This window comes from Sorex araneus, chromosome 2 (genome assembly GCF_027595985.1).
Source record: "Sorex araneus isolate mSorAra2 chromosome 2, mSorAra2.pri, whole genome shotgun sequence".
Taxonomy (NCBI): domain Eukaryota; kingdom Metazoa; phylum Chordata; class Mammalia; order Eulipotyphla; family Soricidae; genus Sorex; species Sorex araneus.
In genome coordinates, this window is record NC_073303.1 from 50304695 (window position 1) to 50323058 (window position 18364).

At 50.6% G+C, this 18364-nt stretch overlaps 2 protein-coding genes across 4 annotated transcripts in view; one reads left to right on the forward strand and one right to left on the reverse strand.

Moving 5' to 3' along the window:
* Positions 1–212: 212 nt before the first annotated feature.
* YBEY (ybeY metalloendoribonuclease) lies at positions 213–5524 on the reverse strand. 3 transcript variants are annotated; one of them, XM_055126166.1, is made up of 5 exons: positions 4810–5524; positions 3737–4004; positions 1864–1992; positions 1267–1335; positions 213–524 (listed from the first exon to the last, which is right to left on the reverse strand). In XM_055126166.1, the coding sequence occupies exons 2-5, from the start codon at positions 3944–3946 to the stop codon at positions 438–440; spliced, it is 495 nt and encodes a 164-aa protein (XP_054982141.1). In that variant the 5' UTR covers positions 3947–4004; positions 4810–5524; the 3' UTR covers positions 213–437. The 3 variants fall into 3 exon arrangements, with proteins under 3 accessions (XP_054982141.1, XP_004602366.1, XP_054982140.1); XM_004602309.2 differs by having other exon boundaries at positions 4736–5427; XM_055126165.1 differs by lacking the exon at positions 4810–5524 and adding an exon at positions 4298–4510.
* Positions 5525–5565: 41 nt separating this feature from the next.
* Positions 5566–18364, forward strand: part of MCM3AP (minichromosome maintenance complex component 3 associated protein) — a 47419-nt gene continuing 34620 nt past the window's right edge. The window contains exons 1-7 of the mRNA XM_004602468.2: positions 5566–6793; positions 7249–7469; positions 10010–10088; positions 10288–10432; positions 11096–11277; positions 16234–16373; positions 17944–18141. Coding sequence (XP_004602525.1) covers positions 5572–6793; positions 7249–7469; positions 10010–10088; positions 10288–10432; positions 11096–11277; positions 16234–16373; positions 17944–18141 — 2187 coding nt within the window. The 5' untranslated portion in view covers positions 5566–5571. The remainder of the gene's footprint in view (positions 6794–7248; positions 7470–10009; positions 10089–10287; positions 10433–11095; positions 11278–16233; positions 16374–17943; positions 18142–18364) is intronic.

The window sequence follows — 18364 nt, forward strand, 5'->3', positions numbered from 1 at the left end:
GGGGACAGGCCATGTTTGTGGGACGGGAGTTTCCTGGCATCAGTGTCCTGCTTGCACCATGGGCCCTGGAGGCACCATTCACTGCTGTGTCTAGGCTGGGGTTCAGGTGCTGGTGCCCAGGTCAGCCAGCACAGCAGTCGAGTCTAGTCATAGTGGCCACAAACAGACATGCGGTGAGTCCGCTGCTGTCCAGCAGCTGGACAGGGCCCAGGTGCAGCAACGCCTCTCCCGTCGGTGAGGAAGTTGTGCTCAGAGCAGCTTTATTTTGACATGAGACCAGTGTCCACTGTTTAAGAACAGAAGCTGGAGCTAGGTTCAGGCCTGTGCGACAACAGGCAGAACGGAGCAGGGTTTGGGGGAGCCCAGCCCAGCCAATCTCTCGTCTCATTGTGCCAGAGTCCAGCATGTGCTCACGTGCCTGCACCTGTGAGCTCCCATCAGAAGAGGCCCCGGGTCAGGGGCTGCAGCCGGGTCCCCATGTGCCGGCTCAGCTCCTCCAGGACCTGTTTCTCCTTCTGGAACATCTGCAAAGGGACAGGCCTGACTGGAGCAGTCTGAGGAAGGACCCAGCTTTCAGTCTGCCCTTACCTGTGACTTGCTGAGTCTGGTTCCCCTCCTAGGGCCTGTGTCCCAGGGCTGGCCAGAACCACCTGCCTCTGTTCCCCAGCCAGGGAGCACGAGGGCTGGCGATACAGCAGGGAAAGGCCTGAGGGCAACCTGGGGTGACAGGTCACAACACAGATGTGCATGGGGGAAGATACCCAGGAAGAGGGCAGAAGTCACTCAGGAGGGGATCTGGCCAATGGCCAGCGTGTCGGGGGATGACACTACACCTGAGAGGCACCACAGAGATAGACTGAGCCCAATTTTTTTTTTTTTGCTTTTTTTGGGTCACGCCCAGGGATGCACAGGGGTCACTCCTGGCTCATGCACTCAGGAATCATCCCTGGTGGTGCTCAGGGGACCATATGGGATGCTGGGATTAGAACCCGGGTGGGCCGCGTGCAAGGCAAATGCCCTACCCACTGTGCTACCACTCCAGCCCCCAAAGGTGTTTTGGTTTGGGGCCATACCCAGCTGTGCTCAGGCTGTGTTCCTGACTCTGTGCTCTAGAGTCACTTCTGGAGGCTCAGGAGACCCTATGTGGAGATCAGGCAAAGCAAGTACCCTGCCCACTGTACTGTCACTCCTGCCCCTCCCAAATCTTGTTTTTCACATGTGTTGTGAAAGGCAGACTGGGTATCTTGGTTCTGGGGCGACTCCTACCTTCTGCCACTCAGCCTCTGTGCTGTGTGTGAAGCCTAGCAGGTGACACAGTCCATGGGTGGCGGTAACCTGTTACAGCAGAGGGAAAAGTGGTGGGACAGACAGTCACTTCCCAGTGCTGCAGACTGTCCTGTGTGTACCGCTGGAGCACCTGCCATCCTGGGTCTCAGACACTCCAGACCTACTGGGCACAAAGAGCCCCATCCACGGTGCCAGAGGTGAGAGGGGATTGGGGTTCAGGTCAGGTAGAAGGACACTCCCAGCCCACAAACATAAGAGAGGATGGGGATTCTCTGAAAGACCCTGCCTTTACTAATGCAGGGTAGAGGCAGGGCTGGGGCAGGTCACGTTGCAGATGGACGTTGGCTCTGCCATCCATGTGTACTCTGGGAGAAGCTACAGGGCTGAGGACATGGTGGGCACGCAGCCAGCTTGCCCATGTACCACTGCAGCTTGAATGCAGTTCAATCACGGGTCTGTGGACTGTGGACGCACACCAGGGCTTGCTCTGGGGAAAGATGAGGGAGCATATCCCCCAGGAGCGCTTTCTTGGGCATCATCTCACTAGCTAGGACCTGTTTCCACACCCCCACTTACGGTGAGGACATCGTAGAAATCCTCAGCACCTCTGCACTGCTGGGAGATGTACTCCACGCCCAGGAAAATGTCCCCCAGGTCGTAGTCAGCTGGGAAGTCAGGCAGGGGAATTTCCCCTGCTTTCAGATTCTGCAAACAAAGCCACGTTTGGAGAGGTGATGTCAGGAGGCACAGCCACGGGTTCCCTGCCCTCTGTACAGCCACCAGTGACTGGACTCAAAGCCTCCCTTACGCTGATCCTCTCACTCTCTGATTCCAGGGAATGTAGTCTCAAATCCGGCCCCAGCATGACAAAGGGGAAGTGAGACAAGATGCTTCACCCTGCCCAGTGCTCAGCGCTCTCTCGTCCTTTCCAGGGCCCTTTCATACAAACATCCTCCAGTTAAGCTACTACTTCTGACCTGACTGTCCCTAACAAGCAGGGCCCTGTCTCCATGCAGCCAGTCTGACCAGGAAAGCACGTCATACTCAGTCAGTCCCCTCAGGCTGGACACATAGGGGGAAACTTCTTAGTTCCTTTAGAACAAATAAGGGACACTTCAAAGCATCTTCGATCGTGCCTTTCCTACTCCAGCTTCTTTGCTTTCCTCAGGTGTGACTCTGGCAGATTATAGAGAACATAGATTTTATGGTGTGTTTGCTTGTTTCAGGCCACACCCAGTGCCACTCAGGGCTTACACCTCTTCTGCTGTGCTTGAGGGACCATGTTGTGACAGGGACTGAGCTGAACAGGGGTCAGCTACATGCAATGAAAGAGCCTTAACCCCTGACTATGTCTGACCTCTGGTCACTTTTTGTTTGGTTTTGGACCACATCCAGAAGTGACCAGGGAACTGCATAGTGCAGTGCCAGGGGTAGGCCCTGGGCTTCCTGTATGTGAAGCCTGTACATTAGCTCTTTGACGCATCACCTCAGCCCAGAACATTTATCTTATTTTTTATTTTCTGTTCCACACCCAGTGATGCTCAGGGTTTATTTCTGGCTCAGCACTCAGGGATCACTCCTGGTAGACTTGGGGGACGTATGGGGTGCTGGAGACCGAACCCAAGCTGTTCACATACAAGGCAAACATCTTGCCCAGAATCCTATCTCTTTTGCCCCACAACATATATTTTAAAAATTACTGAAGTATATGGAGAAATTGCTTTCCAAAAGAGTGACAACTTACACTGCAACTAGTAAAGTCTGAAACTTTGAATAATTAACAGTAGGTCAGCTATCACATTCCTATTGAAAATGCCTGCCCAAAGCTTGTTATTTTCAACATCATTAAGATTTTCTGTCCATGGGGCTGGAGCTATAGAACAGTGGGGAAGGCGCTTACTTGCATGTGGTTGACCAGAGTTTGATCCTTGGTACCCCATATGGTACCCTAAACTTTCCAGAAGTGATTCCTGAGCTCAGAGCCAGGAGTGAGCCCTCAACACCATGGGATGTGATCCAAGGGGAAAAAGGTGAATTCCAGTACATATATATGCATGATTAGTGCCAGCTAAACTTTCAGAAGCTTCTTGTCTTCCTTTCTTTCATAATTCACTTATGGGGGTGGGGTTTGGTGACCTTTCTTCCTCAAATGGGCATAGAACAAAGGGGTTGATCAACTGCACATTGTTCTGTTTGTTTCTGGCCATACCATGCTATGCTCAGGGCTTACTCCTGAACCTGCAGGGCACATCACTCCTAGCAGAGCTCTGGAAACCTTATAAGGTGCTGGGTCTGTTGCAGTCAAGGTAAGTGCCTTACCCCTATACTATCTCTCTGGCACAAATGCTTGAGTTTTGTGCACATATGAAGACTTTCATAATAAAACCTAAAAATTATGTCTGCAATATAACTTATTTAGGTAGACTAAGTAAGAAGAAGATTCTGGTACCTCATGATATGGAAAAGAAAGCACATCAGTGGGGACGTCTTTCTTTCTGTAGATTCTATTAATGTGCTGGATCTCTTTGTTGTCGACACAGATGATGGCCACGTCGAATTTCTGCACCCCTAAAATTTGCCTCACCATCTCCATTCTCCTGCGAAGAGGCGCTCTCCTGAGCCAAACTGCTCGCTGCAGATTTCTCAACACCAAACTCATCTTGGGGCAAACAGCTGCTAAAACCTGGCCTCGAACACCAGAGAGGACCACTCAGTACCTGCAGAACATCATAAACCCGTTAGAACACAAGCATACATAAAACCACTTTATTTGGGGGGCTGGAGCCACAGTACAGTGGGTAGGGTGCATGCCATACACGAGGCAGACGGGGATTGATCCCTGGCATCCCATAGGTTTCCTCCAGCCCACCAGGAATGATTCCTGAGTGCAGAGTCAGAAGTCAGCCCTAAGCCCTTCTGGGTGTGGTCCAAAAACAAAACAACCCCCCCCAGACCCCCCCCCACTCCTCCCCCTCACTTTATTTGGGAAATAAAGAAAATCTATGTTAACCATAGAGTAAATGAAATCAAGTCCAGTCAGGCACCCGAATCGGTGATAAGAGGTTGTAGGGGGAGAGGGAAAGGGATTGGGAGAGGGTGCTGAGGGGTAGGTGCTGAGCTGGGAGGGGGTTGGGTAGGAAGGGTGTGGGGTGAGCGGAGAGAGGGATAGGCAGGAGGGGTGTGAGGTGGGGAGAGGGACGCAGGCAGGAGGAGTTGGGTGAGGGGAGGGGGCGGGCAGGAGGTGTGTGGGGTGAGGGGAGGGGGGCAAGCAGCAGGGTGTGGGGTGGGTGGGGAGGAGGGGCCGGAGTGGTGTGGGTGGGTTGAGTGTAGGTAGTGCCCCGGAGAGTGCGCGGGGCGGGGACTCGGGCTTCTGCCAGGCCACAGGGCTAGTTCCCGGGGCGTCGACGTCCCATTTCGGTCGGAGACGCGGGTCCTCCCGGGAACGCACCTATGCACACCGCCGCCGGGGCGGGAGCAGAGCCGGAACGTGGGCGCGGTGGGCACGGGGCCCGGGGAACGCACCGTGGAGCGGACCGGAAGTCGGTCCGTCACGTGTCCCGCCCGGGCTGCGCGGAACCTGCTGTGCGGCGGCGGCGGCCGAGAACGACGCGTCTCAGAGCGGCGGGGGCTATGCCAGCGACGGCCCCGTAGCGGCCGGTGAGCGCGGCGGGCGGGCAGGCGGCGGGGCTAGCGGGTCCGGCAGACTGGGGGCGGCGGGAGGCCCCGGAGCGGTTCGGGGCTGGCCAGCGCCCACGCCCTCTCCGGCCTGTAGCCCCGGGGAGCCCCGCGGAGTCCCGAGGAGCCCTGAGGAGCCCCAGGGAAACCCGAGGAGTCCCGAGGACCCCCGAGGAGTTCCGGGGAGCCCCGAGGAGTTCCGGGGAGCCCCGCTGAGTCCCGAGGAGCCCTGAGAAGCCCCAAGGAAACCCGCGGAGCCCCGAGGAGCCCTACGGAGTCCTGAGGAGTTCTGAGGAGCCCTGAGGAGCCCGAGGAGTCCCGAGGAGTTCCGGGGAGCCCCGAGGAGTTCCGGAGAGCCCTGAGGAGTCCCGAGGTGTCCCGAGGAGCCCCCGGGAGCCCCGAGGGTCGTGTGCCTTTCTTCTGCATGTGGAAGTGATTGATTGAAACTCATTGCTTTTCTTAGCCTTCCAGCAGGACATAGCTGTGCTTATCTGAATTTTTGTCTTTGACTTATTCTGAAGATGAACTCCAAAGTTCGAACGACTGTTTAAAGAAGAGAATCAATTTTACGGATGATCAATTTATAGCCTTTTTTCATTAGATTAAAACATGAACCCGAATAATCCCTTCAGTGGGCAGCCACCCACTGTCTTCCCAACATCTTCTAGTACTGCCATGGGGACATTTCAGCCTAAGCCACAGTTTCGATTTGGCCAGCCTTCTCTGTTTGGACAAACCAGTACATTACCTGGGAAGAGCTCAGGATTCTCACAGGGTTCCAGCTTTTCAGCCGCTCCTGGAGGAAGTAGTTCCTCTTCAACTCAAACATTAGCATTCCCCCAAACTTCAAACGTTGGACTCTTCTCTGGACCTGAACACACTACATCCTTTGTAGCTGCCTCTGCACCTTCAAGTTCATCTGTGTCTGGAAACCCAGGATTTAGTTTCAAATCACCTGCTGTTGGTGCTTTCCCGAGCCCACCTACTTTTGGATCAGAGACTGGAGAAATTGCAAGCTCTGGTTTTGGGAAAACAGAGTTTATCTTTAAGCCTCAGGAAAATTCAGTGTTTAGGCCAATATTGGGAGCCGAGTCTGAAGCAGAGAAAACTCAGAGCCAAGTGACTTCTGGATTTTTTACATTTCCCCACCCGATTAGTAGTGGATCTGGGGGAACGACCCCATTTTCTTTTGCCCACGTGACAAGTGGTTCAACTAGCAATTCCAATTTTAGCTTTTCAAAACCAGTTAACAGTAATAATTCAACATCTGCCTTTACCCCTGCTTTGTCAAACCTGAATGTGGAAGAAGAGAAGAGAGGCCCCAAGTCGCTCTTTGGGGGTTCTAATAGTAATTTTGCTGCCTTCCCTGTGTCATCTTCGGGCTCTTTGGGAGACCCCTTTCCAATAAATAAAACTGGTGTCAGGCCAGGGTGTGAAGAAGCAGGTTCGCAAATAGAGGCCCTCCCTGGCCTCATGAAAGGGTTGAAAAGGAAGGAGGAGCAGGATCGCTCCCCACGGAGACGTGGCCATGACACCATGGAGGAGCTGGACCCTCTGTCCCGGGGCGACCACCCTCCAGATAAGCGGCCTGTTCGACTGAATCGGCCTCGGGGAGGTTCTCTGTTTGGTAGGACCATACAGGACGTCTTCAAGAGCAACAAAGAAGTGGGTCGTCTAGGCAGCAAGGAGTCCAAGAAGGAAGGTGGATGTGCCGAGTCTGGGGATAGTGACCTGGTGACCATTCCAGCAGGGATTCAGCCTGTCCTGACACCTGCCCGGCACCCAGGGGTGAATAAAGAAGAAGAGACTGAAAGCCGAGATAAAAAAGAAGGTGAGCTTTGAAAATACACAACCTAAAGGCAGTCCTGCTGGCAGATTCTCTGAAAGTTTCCCTGGGAAATTCTCAAAAATCAAATTATTTGATTTTTAATATCCCATCCCTCCCTCCCTCCTTCACTCCCTCCCTCCCTCCCTCCCTCCCTCCCTCCCATTTTTGGGCTTAATTCTGACTCTTTGCTCAGGGATCACACCTGGTGGGGCTTGGGAACCATAAGGGATCCTAGGTCCATTGTGTGCAAGGCAAGTGCCTTACTCCTGTGCTATCTGCTGGGATCTATCTTGATTTTTTTTAAAATTCAGCATTAGACATCTTGACAACACCAAAGTGTTAGAGTAAGTTTTACTGACACCCATGAAACTATCCTTTGTTTTTACAATGTTGGTGCCTCTTTGAAATTGAAAATGTACTAGCTAATGCTTTTCTGTGCCCATCTGCTGACTCCATAGATTCTCTCAGAACCTCTAGGCGTCAGAGTAAAAGGAGCGAGAGCACAGATAGTCTAGGGGGCTTCTCTCCTGCTGAAATCACAGCGATCCAGTGCAAGAACATCCCCGACTATCTCAATGACCGAACCATCCTGGAGAACCACTTTGGCAAAATTGCAAAAGTACAGCGCATCTATACTAGACGCAGCAAAAAGCTTGCAGTGGTGTATTTTTTTGATCATGTGAGTATTCCTGGGAAAAAAAGTAGTTTGAGGGAGCAGGAGAGATGGCAGGGTGCATGCCTGGTATTCTGGTGGCCCTAGTTCATGTTGGCACCACATGGTCTCCTAAGTATCACCGGATGCAGCCCTAGAGGCCTCTGAGCACTCCTGGGTGACCTGGCTGTTCCCAGCTCCACTGGGTTTATTCAGCATTGCCTTCTTGGACTATGTACTGAACTACCTGCCCTGTAGGCTGAGAATTGCCAGGAGAGACCCCTAGGCCCTCTAAGCAGCACTTGGATCATGCTGCCCCACCAAAAGTCAGCCAACTGTCACTATTTTCATTTATTTGTGAGGGGTTGGCCTTTTTTTGGAGGGGGGGTTGGCTTTGTGGGCCATATTTGGCATTGTTCAGTGGTTGAGTAACCACTGGCTCTGCACTCAGGAATTACTCTTGGCGGTGCTCGGGAGTACTATATGGGATGCCAGGGATTGAACCTGGGAAAGATGGAACCCAGGTTGGCCTCATGCAAGGCAACCGCCCTAACTACTGTTCCATTTGGCTCTGGCCCCAAATGCCTTAATCCTGTATTGTCTCTCTGGCCCTGTTTCTAATCCCTTTTGTTTTTTAGATTTTGCTGTATTTGGTCATACAAACATTCAGACAGTGCAAACAGTAAAATCCCTGAGTAATCCCCTTGGCCAGAGACTCCCTACTGTAGGTGTTTTGATTTCTACCTTGAGCCGAAGTATGTATATAAGCACACATGTACGAGACACACATGTGCAAGACATGTTGGTTGTAGGATATATGTGTAGGTGAACTGTTTGCATTATTTAGCTTTATTTACTTGGGGTGTGTGTGTGTTTGTTTCTGTTTTTGGACCACATCTGGTGGTATTCAGGTTTTATGGCTGGCTTTGTGCTTTGGGATTACTTTTGTGTTTTGGGGATCCTGTATGGCGTTCCACAATTGAACCTGGGTTGGTTGCATGCAAGGCAAACACGTTATCTGCTGTACTATCCCTTCAGCCCTTAGCAGAGCTATAAGTAGAATGATTGGAGCAATAGCACAGCGGTAGGGCGTTTGCCTTGCATGCGGCCGACCCAAGTTTGATTCCTTCGCCCCTCTTGGAGAGCCTGGCAAGCTTCCAAGAGTATCTCGCCTGCACGGCAGAGCCTGGCAAGCTACCCGTGGCATATTCAGTATGTCAGAAACAGTAACAAGTCTCAAAATGGAGACATTACTGGTGCCCGCTCGAGCAAATCGATGAGCAACGGGGTGACAGTGACAAGTAGAAAACATTTGAGTTTTTGGGCCACACTGGGTGATGCTCAGGACTTGCTCCTTGCTCTGCTCTCAGTAATTACTCCTAGTGGTGCTCGGGGACCATATGGCTACCAGGGACTGAACCTGGGTCTGCCATATGTAAGGCAAGCACTTTACTAGCTATACTCTCTCTCTCTCCAAGCCTCAGAAAACTGTTTTTATACTTAAAAAAATAAAAAATTCCTTTATGTTATAGTTTAGTTAGCATAGTTACATAGTAGTTTTTGTTTGTTTTTTGTTTTTGGGCCACACCCAACAGTGCTGGACAGTATGGTGCCAGAGATAAGACTTTGGGCTCCTGTATACAAAACATACATTCCAGTCCTCTGAGCTCTTTCCAACTATGTGTATACTTCAAAGCAAAGTAGCTTTACTTGGAAAATAAGAGTGGAAGGGAGAGCAAGAGTCCTGTAAAGTAGAAATTACACTTCCCTAGCTGCAGTGCTAGCGATTTCCAAGACATTTTGCAGATTCACTGACGTGGTAGCATGTCCTTGGTTTTCTCTGTCCTTTGAGTCAGGTGTGTCCCTTGCATAGAATTCTGCAGGTTCCTTTTGTTTTCAGGCATGACATGGCGATCTTCCATTTGCTGAATGTGTTCAGGTGGGAGAACCATCTCTTCCTATGCCATGCTGTTCTGGGACCTGGGAGGAAGCTCAGAGCAAGTGCATATGCATGTGCTTTAGGCCTCAGTCATGTCCTGGCACTGCTCTTTCCCATATAACACTTTTGGGTGTATCCCTGGTGCCCCCCAGCTCCACTGGATTTTCTGGCCTGACTGCTGAGTATTGCCAGGAGTGACCCCAGGGTCCCTTGAGCACTGCACGATGCCCCTTCCTCACCCTCTTGACTAGAAGAAAATTCATTTATAAAAGGAAAAGAGCATTAAGTCTCTGATTCTGGCACTGCAAAGAAAAGCACGAACTGTAAGTGATAGTATAGAGAGAAAGGCATTTGCTTTGTATGCAGCTTCATCCTAGGCACCCCAAATGGTTCCCTGTCTCTGCCAGGAGTAATCCCTGAGCATAGAGCCAGGAGTAAGCCCGGAGCACCACCGGGTGTGGCCCAAAACTCCCCAAAAGAGAAGAGAAAAGCATAACCTTTTTTTGTGAGTCCAGGGAAGGAGATGAGTCTAGGGCTGCCATGGCATGAGACAGTGTGGTCTGACCCTTGTGGTATGAACCCTGCTGTGCATCTCCTGATGGAAGCTATGTGTGTGGTTGCTTATCAGGCATCAGCTGCTCTTGCCAGGAAGAAGGGGAAAGGCCTACACGAGGACATAGCTATCTTTTGGCACAAGAAGAAGATAAGTGAGTTTCCCATCAACTTTTCCCTCTTTATGGTGTGTGCAGGCCCTTTGGCTTCAAGGCCTTCCCTGGGGTGGTGGTGCTGAGGCTCACCAGAGGACCCTCAGCTATTTCCTGGGCTGAAAGTTATGTGGTTACAGTTGTTTCAAAGAAAAAAGTGGCGGAAATCCAATATCAAGAGACTGTTCTGCCTCTGTCCCAGGTCCCAACAAGAAATCCTTTTGCCTTAAGGAGAAGAAGCTGAGTGAGGGAGATGTTGGCCCCAGCTCTGAGGAGTCGTCTTTCCAACTCTCCCCTCTGGGCAAGCCTGTGGCTCGGGCTGCAGGGGGTGGCCTCCTGAGCAAGAGGTGAGGCCCCTCCTGGTGATTGTGGGCTTGTTGGCTTCATGACAGATGAGCCCTGCCTGGGTGGGAGCTGGGGGAGATGTGGCCTCCTGGGGTGGGGGGTGGTGGAGACATGGTGGGGAGAGGCTACTAGGAGCCAGCATGCAGAGTGACATCTCAAGAGCTCTGGGTCTTTTTTTTTTTTCTTTGCTTTTTGGGTCATACCCAGCGATGCACAGTGGTCACTCCTGGCTCTGCACTCAGGAATTACCCCTGGTGGTGCTCAGGGGACCATATGGGATGCTGGGAATGGAACCCGGGTCCACCGCGTGCAAGGCAAATGCCCTACCCGCTGTGCTCTGGGCTTTCAGCTCACTCAAGCAGCCTAGGCGGGTCTGTGTCTTTCTGAGAAGTGGGTAACTTTCCAGGATATCAGGCATATGGATGTGAGGTTCACCTCCACTCTCTGCACTAGAGGCAAAAGACTCAAACTACTGCATCACTTGTAGGGCAGTGAGCTATGCAGGGTGAGACTCTCCTCAGACCATGCAGGGCAGGGAGCTATAAAGGGTGAGACTTCCCTCAGACAGGGCAGGGAGCTGTGCAGGGTAATGAATGTGTGCAGAGGCAGGAATGACAAGACTAGGATGGGTGCAAGGTCTTTAGGTGTTGCCACTGTCTTTTTAGCTCTCCAGTGAAGAAGCCAAGTCTCCTTAAGCTCGAGGGAGACCCTTTTGACTCAGTCTCTGAGGTCTCAGAAGGTCTTGGGTCATGTGCATCGTCCCTCAGCACCCTGATAGGCACCGTGGCGGAGACATCTGAGGACAGATACCGCCTGCTGGACCAGAGGGACAAGGTCATGCGTCAAGGTAAGCTTGGAGGTGTCACCTCTGATGGGTGTCATCTCTAATTGTGATGGTATTGTCTGTGTGACCAGCATCATCTCTAACTGATGGTGTCATCTATATGACAGTTGTTGCCTCTGTGACTGCTATCTTTTCTTACTTTGTGGTCAGTGTCATCTCTGACATTTTCTCTGTAGGACAGGTGTTATCTCTACGTGATAGGTATTGTCTATGTGACAGGTGTCATTTCTAAATAGTGTAACAGTATCAACTGTGTGTCATCTCTGTGATGGGTGTTCTCTGTGTGACAGGTATCATTCCTAACTGTGACATTGTTGCCTGTGTCTTGTCTGTGACTGGTGTCGTGTTTAACTGTGATGGTGTAATTTCTGTGGTGGTTGTTGTCTCTGTGTGATGATGTCTCTGTGATAGGTGTCATCTGTAACTGATGGTATCATGCCTGTGTGATGGGTATTATCTGTGTGATGGATGTTGTCTCTGGGTTACGGTGTTATATCTGTGTAACAGTTGTTGTCTCTGGGTGACAGGTCATTTCTAACTGACAGTTATAATATCTGTGTGACAAGTGTCATATCTGGGTGATGGGTGTCATCTCTGGGTGACAGGCATGATACTTGTGTAATGGGTGTTGTCTCTGGGTGACAAGTGTCATCTCTGGTGTCATTTGTACTTGGATGACAGGGTGAGCATTTTTGCCACTTGATTAAGAGCCTATTCTTCATTGTTCCCTTTGTGATTTTCCATTTCTCCACGGGCACTTTTTTATTTACACAAATTTTTTTTTTCTTTTTGGGTCATACCTGGTGATGCACAGGGGTTACTCCTCGATCTGCACTCAGGAATCACCCCTGATGGTGCTCAGGGGACCATATGGGATGCTGGGAATCGAACACAGGTCATCCGCGTGTAAGATGAACACCCTACCTGCTGTGCTATTGCTCCTGCCCCTATTTACACAAATTTTTTTTTTTTAAATTTTATTGAATCACCATGTGGAGGGTTACATAGTTCTCAGGATTATGTCAGTTATACAATACTCAAACACCCTTCCCTTCACCAGTGCCCATATTCCATCACCAACCCCCCTAGTATACCTGCCGCCCCCTCCCACCTCCCCAGTCCCCACCCTTGTAAGTGATAAGTTTCACTTCGTTTACGCTTTATCTCGATTACATTCCATGTTTCAACACACAACTCACTACCGTTGCTGGGGTTTACCCCCAAAAAGAAAAAGACAGTCCTATTGCCAAGGAAGCATTTGATAGTTCTCCATTGCTAAGAATATAGAGATATTAAGTCCCGCTGTTTGTTACATAACTTTTCTTTTTCCCCTTTGCCCCGCGTCACCGAGTTCACACCTGTTTTGTAATCGCCACGCTGTCTGACAAAGGGAAAAAAACCGAAAAGGATGGTTATTTCCCGTGATCAGCCGGCGTGGGGCTCTGGCTTAGTTGATAGTCTAGTAGAGTGTCTGCAAGCAGTTTCTGGAACCAAAGGTCTTACGCTGGTATCGTCTCCGGCTCGAGATTCCACCAGCGTCCCGCTGTTCCATGTACATAATTTTTCCCCTTATATCCCATTCCCACACCACCAGGTCTGTTTACTTAATGGACATCACATTAGGGTTGACGCCACGCCGCATTTCTTCCCGAGAAAGAAGGATATTTCTTCTCAGCCGGCGTGGGGATATAGCTTAGTTCAGTCTAGAGAGATGGCTACCACTTTGATTGCCTTCAATATGTCAGCAAAAGACTTACTATTCTTGTTAGGATCTCCCACAAAAGTCCGTCCCATTAAAAAGGAACCATTACATGCTAAGATGACATTAGGTTGCGCGGCCGCTTGGTTTTGGGTTTCTGTATAAAGTCCAGGGAAAGTACAACCAGAAATAACATCACTACAAACTTTTACCCTTTTATGGTGCTCATAAGATGGAGAAACCTAGAGAGAGGCTCGACTAGAGAGAGGCTCGACGTCTCCATTTTGCACTCAGAAAGCCGTGGACCCTGCGCTGTGCTCGGGAGGAAGGGGTTGAGAGAGAGGTTAAAAGAATTGGGGAATGCCCGGTTTCCACTGTCGCGGCCCGCCGTGGGGTCTCCGATCCCGTGCCGGAATTAGTTCAGTGGGCTGCTTGGAATCCAAGGGCGCTCTTTTGGGCTCTTCCATCATGCTCGATCCGCAGCAGGGCCAAAAGAAACGCACACGTGGGGGAGGTGGGTTTAAGTATCTATCTGCGGTGGGCGGGGGTCACCGCCCCCGCCCCCCTGGGGTCTCCCGCGCGCGTCCTGTTTCAGCTGGCTCGGCGTCTCCATTTTGCACTCAGAAAGCCGTGGACCCTGCGCTGTATTTACACAAATTTTAACAGCACTTTCTGGGTCAGGAAAACCAGCCTTTCCCCAGTAACATCAATCAGATTTCCCCAATTGTGGGGATAATTGTTTTCAGTTCTCTTTGTGGTGATTTCTCTCAGCCAAAAAAATTTTTTTTTAATTGGACCACCATGAGGTACAGTTACAAAATTTTAAGTTTCAATTATACAGTGATCAAACATTCATCTTTCCACCAGTGTACATTTCCACCACTAATGTCCCCAGTATCCCTCCCCCCACCCTCACCCCAACTCACCCCCTGCCTCTGTGGCAGGCACCTTTCTTCTTTCTCTCTCTCTACTTTGGCCATCATGTTTCGCAATACAGATACTGAGAGGCCATCATGTTTGGTCCTTACTCTACTTTTAGCACACATCTCCCATCTTGAGCGATTCCTCCAACCATCTGATTTAGGGACTCCTTCTTCATCCTAATTGCCTTTTCCCCCAGCACATGAGGCAGGCTTCCAAACTGTGGAGTGATCCTCTGGGCCCTTGTCTCTCTTATCCTTGGGCGTTCATCTCATATTCTTATTTTATATTCCACAAATGAGTGCAGTCATTCTCTGTCCCTCTCCTTCTGACTCATTTCACTTTGCATGATACTCTCCATCTCCATCCACTTATAAGCAAATTTCATGACTTCATTTTTTTTTTTTTCTTTCTGGGTCACATAGTGATGCTCAGGAGTTATTCCTGGCTCTGCACTCAGAAATTGACTATATGGGATGCCAGGGATTGAACTCGGGTTGGCTGCATGCAAGGCAAATGCCTTACTCACTGTACTATCACTCCAGCCCGACTTCATCTTTTCTAACAGCTTCAGCCAGAAAATTTTTGTTGTTTATTAGCATATACTTCTGATAATATCTAGAAATCATTCTTTATTCTTTTGCTTTAGGTCACACCACACCTGGCATTTGCTTGGTTCACCTTGGCTGAGTACCTCACTCCCAGCAGTGCACAGGGGATAAGGCTCAGGTCACACTCAAGACTCTCATATGCAACCCTTTGAACCCTTTTGCTGGTTCCTAAAAGTTGTTCTGAAATTTGGGGACATGTCTCAAAGGCAGTCTACTTACTTTTCTTGTGTGAGGCCTAGGTTCAATCTCTGGCACCACAAAAATAAAAGGTATGGTCTGAGATTGACATTTAGTTAATGTTCACAGACTTCTTTGCCTATATCAGCAAAACAAGAGACACCTGAAGTACAACTATATCTTCAGGTGCCCTCAGGCTGCCTGCAGAGCTGAGGCTGTGATGAGTGGCAGTACCTGCACTTCGGAGGAGCAGGGGGTCCTTCCGACCACAGAGAAGTAGAGGTCCCCCCACCCACAGAGGAGCAGGGAGTCCATCCCTGCAACCACAGAGGAGCAGGGAGTCCATCCCCCGAACCACAGAGGAGCAGGACGTTCATCCCCCCAACCACATAGGAGTAGGGTGTCCCCCCAACCACATAGGAGCAGGTGGTCCCCCCAATCACAGAGAACCAGGGGCCATGGTTTCTGTCCTTGCTGGGAAGTTCCAGTCTGCTCTGAGGTAGGACTGGGAAGGTTTGTTATAGCACATCCTCCTGGGCTGTGTAAACCTGTAGCTGCTGGGCAGGTCTAAATGGATGAAGTCTGAAGGCCATACAGAGGTGTGTGGACATATGTTGGTCAGCCTGCTACCTTTCCCTGCTGTTTGTCTCTTTCTCAGTAGCACATGACTCCTGTCTAAATCATAAGCCTAAGTTCAGTGCAGACATGTGTGTCCTCTAGGCTGGATGTAGGTATCGTTCTGAGCACACAGACTGCACAGCAGCAGACATGGGGAGCCAGTTTGTGAGAAATTCCTGCACTGGGGCTCAGGCACTGGCCTTGTACATGATGAACCTGGTTTAATCCTTCATACCAGTATGGCCCTCTGACCCTTTTAAGCAGGAGTTCCTGAGCACTACAGAGTGTGGCCCCTAAACAAAACAAAAGCAAATGTTGTGAAAAGTTGGGATGATCACCATGCCTCCTTGGTATATATGTTGTCAGTGACATGATGTTCATATTTTGAAGAAAACCACTGCAATTAGAGTTTCTGAGACCGAAATGTATATTTTGAGTTTTAAATTTACATAAGTTTTACAAAAAAGATCCTGCGAGGGAGGGGAAATCTTCACTGTGGCTCAGTGGTAGAGCACCTGCCTTGTACATGTGAGGCCCCAGGTTCAACCCTTGGCTCTGAGTATCTCTTGAGCACCAATCACTGGGAATGTCCCAGCCCCGAAAATAGCACAGTACAGCCAGATGCTTTTGCCGTTTCATTTTATGGTTAATGATAGGGACTTCTTCCCACAGGACCCAAACACTCTCATCATGTCAGTGTGTGGAGTGCTGGTGTAGATGGGTCACAGTAACCCTGTGAGGGCTCACGCTGTGAGTGGGAAAGGCCCTGGGATGTAGGTCTGGCTTCCTGGGCTCCAGCATTTGCTGGTGATAACGCTGGTCTCTAAGGCCTGCCTCTTCAGGTGCTACGTTTTTTTTTTTCTAACCCATGTTTGGTGTTTGTTTTTGTGTCTCTTCATCATGATGGGGTTTGGTGACTGCTGGGGTGAGAAGCTCGGGTGAAGAGAACTGACCTGGACAAAGCAAGGACTGTGGTGGGGACGTGCCCGGACATGTGTCCTGAGAAGGAACGTTACATGCGGGAGACACGGAGCCAGCTAAGCATCTTTGAACTGGTCCCGGGTACTGACCAGGTGAGGCCTAATGTGCCCATGTTTGCCCTGGGGTGAAGCTGGGCTGCAGGGGGCTAGCGCTGCCATTTCTGAATGTCCTTGGGCTCTACCCACTCCCCAACCTTTTTGTGTATGTGTGGTGAGGACCTATATCTGGCAATGCCCCAGCACTATTGCTGGCTCCGCACTCAGAAATTTCTCCTGGTGGTCCTTGGAGGACCATATGGGGTACCAGGGATTGAACCCGGGTAGGCTGTGTGTGCAAACCCCCAGCCCCCACTCCTGTGCTCTGGCTCTGGCCTTGTGGCTCTGCCTTTTCCAAGGTCACATGAAAGTGGCTTGTGCTGCGAGCTGTGGGCTGAGCTGTTCTGTGTCTGCGACTAGGTTTCTTTTTTTTTTTTTTTTTTGCTTTTTGGGTCACACCCAGCGATGCTCAGGGGTTACTCCTGGCTCTGCACTCAGGAATTACTCCTGGCAGTGCTTGGGGGACCATATGGGATGCCGGGGATCGAACCTGGGTCGGCCGCATGCAAGGCAAACGCCCTACCCACTGTGCTATCGCTCCGGCCCCGCGACTAGGTTTCTTGATACTCTGAGAAATGTGTGTGAAGGTTTATTTGGTAGTACCGAAATGCTTTGTCTTTTTTTTCTTCTACATTTTATTTATTTTTTTATTTTATTTTATTTTATTTTTTTTTTTTGCTTTTTGGGTCACACCTGGCGATGCACAGGGGTTACTCCTGGCTCTGCACTCAGGAATTACCCCTGGCCGTGCTCAGGGAACCATATGGGATGCTGGGATTCGAACCCGGGTCGGCCGCGTGCAAGGCAAACGCCCTACCCACTGTGCTATCTCTCCAGCCCCTCTTCTACATTTTAATCTCAACCTTTCTGTGTTTATGTTTTGTACATTGGGTTTATGCTCTGGAGAGAGAGAATACAGTGGATAAGGTTTTTGTCCTGCACAAGCCCACCCAGATTCTATCCCCATGATCCTGACGGTCCTCAGAGTCTGCCAGGAGTGATCTCTGAGCATGGAACAAAAGCCCTGAGCACTCCTAGATCTGGTCTCTAACCCTCCCCCCACCCCACCCCAATCAAACAAAACCCCCTGTCATGGGGACTGAAGAGTTTGAATGGAGGGTAGGGCCTTTGCCTTGCACCTGGCTGACCTGAGCATGGGGAGCTGGTGTTCCTAGCAGCTCGACTTTGTGTGATGGCTCAGCTCTCAAACTGGTTTGTGATAAGGTGGGGCTATATCATGAGGCTGTTCTGACATTGATGGGTGGGATGTGGTACTGGGGTCAAACTCAGAGCTTGGTGAGTGCCGGCATGCACTCCTGTCCATCGAGCTGCCTCCTGCCCTGTCTCCTGTGCTTCCTGATGTACTCACTTCATTCATCTTCACTCCAGCGAGCATTTGCTAGCAGTAGAGTTCTGTCTTTGAGCTTAGGTTGCTGTCTGCAGGCAGAAGCAGCCTCTTTGGGTCGTCTCCTGCATCAGTGTGCTGTGTGAAGTATGATGAATCCCCTGTTTTGAGGCAGCCTGCACTCTTGCCACCTGGCTCTTTGTCCCTGCTTGCTGTCCCCAGGTAGACCATGCGGCAGCTATAAAGGAGTACAGCCGTTCCTCGGCTGACCAGGAGGAGCCGCTGCCACACGAGCTACGGCCCTCAGCAGTACTCAGCAGGACCATGGACTACCTGGTCACCCAGATCATGGACCAGAAAGAGGGCTCTCTGCGCGACTGGTATGACTTCGTGTGGAACCGCACACGAGGCATCCGGAAGGTACCACCACCCCTGCAAGAATGGGAAGTGTGAATCCAGAGTGCAAACAGGGATTGGGGATCTGCTTGTATCAGGGTTTCGCTGTTGTCCAGCCCTCTTGTCCAGGCTGTAAGAATGTGCCTGTGAAGGCTTTGTTTCAAAAGGGAATCGGGTGCTCTTATATGTTTCAGTGGTGGCTGTTAATGTAGGAGAGTGTGTGAAAGGCATGTCTGGGTATCAGGTG